This window comes from Engraulis encrasicolus, chromosome 19 (assembly GCF_034702125.1).
Source record: "Engraulis encrasicolus isolate BLACKSEA-1 chromosome 19, IST_EnEncr_1.0, whole genome shotgun sequence".
Classification (NCBI taxonomy): Eukaryota; Metazoa; Chordata; class Actinopteri; order Clupeiformes; family Engraulidae; genus Engraulis; species Engraulis encrasicolus.
Window position 1 is genome coordinate 21,249,338 of NC_085875.1, and position 909 is coordinate 21,250,246.

At 44.9% G+C, this 909-nt stretch overlaps 1 protein-coding gene across 1 annotated transcript in view; it reads left to right on the forward strand.

Moving 5' to 3' along the window:
• Positions 1–587: 587 nt before the first annotated feature.
• LOC134435044 (hypoxia-inducible factor 1-alpha-like) overlaps positions 588–909 on the forward strand; it is a 39,660-nt gene continuing 39,338 nt past the window's right edge. The window contains exon 1 of the mRNA XM_063183789.1: positions 588–908. Within this exon, the coding sequence (XP_063039859.1) occupies positions 877–908 (32 nt within the window). The 5' untranslated portion in view covers positions 588–876. The remainder of the gene's footprint in view (position 909) is intronic.

The following is a 909-nucleotide window of genomic DNA, read 5'->3' on the forward strand; positions in this document are numbered from 1 at the left end:
ATCGAAATGAATCGGCCTTACACAAGGCTTTTAATGGGTCTTTAGGGATATTGTGGGCAATAAGAAGCTAAAGAGGGGCATTTTCTTTAAAAGACAAGGTCAGACCTACTGTGTCCTTGCAGACCCCCAGGCCTAATCTGATGTTCCCCACATTTATAGGCCTATGTTTGTTTTCGCACTCACATTAAATGTTTAATTTTGGGTGTAAGTCACTAATACAGACTGTAGGATCTGTTTTGATAGGACCAAGACATGGTTGCAGGCCTACCACTTAAAATAGCCCACTGGTAGATTTCTTTAATCAACCATCTTTAAAAAAAAAACTTCATTATTTTCATTCATAGTCACACTTACTGACCTAATTTCTGTGTGGCCTGATGTAATTTTTATTTTGTTTTTTTAAAACCCTAATTAAGTTCAACACCACCTCTTCAAGACATTTGTAAAACAGAAAATGTTCAGCTGCTGCGCGCGCGCCCACCATTCACAGTTCGAGCTCGTCCCGAGGGCTTCCAAAGACACGTGACCGCGCGTTCAGGCGCAGGCATGTGGAGGAGAGATGCGATTACTCAGTGCTGCTGCTCGAGAGTATACTGGCGGAAACATTTATTCAGCGTCACAGCGATTAACCATTCGCGGGGATGTTCTGACAACAGCGGCAATGGTGTTTTTATTTATGGGATAAAAAAAACCTCGCCACACACTGAGGGAAAAACTACAGCCTGTTCTCATTTGGTGTGGATTTCTGGTTATTTTGACGATACCGACTGGACTTACGTTGCAGCCCTTTGCGCTGCGCTGACTAGCTCAAGCAACAGTTGCCTCATACCCAGCACAGCCCCCAGAGTCCAGCAGCACAGAAGAGTGGACAAAGCGATGGCCACCGGTGTGACACCCCCAAAGAAGAGG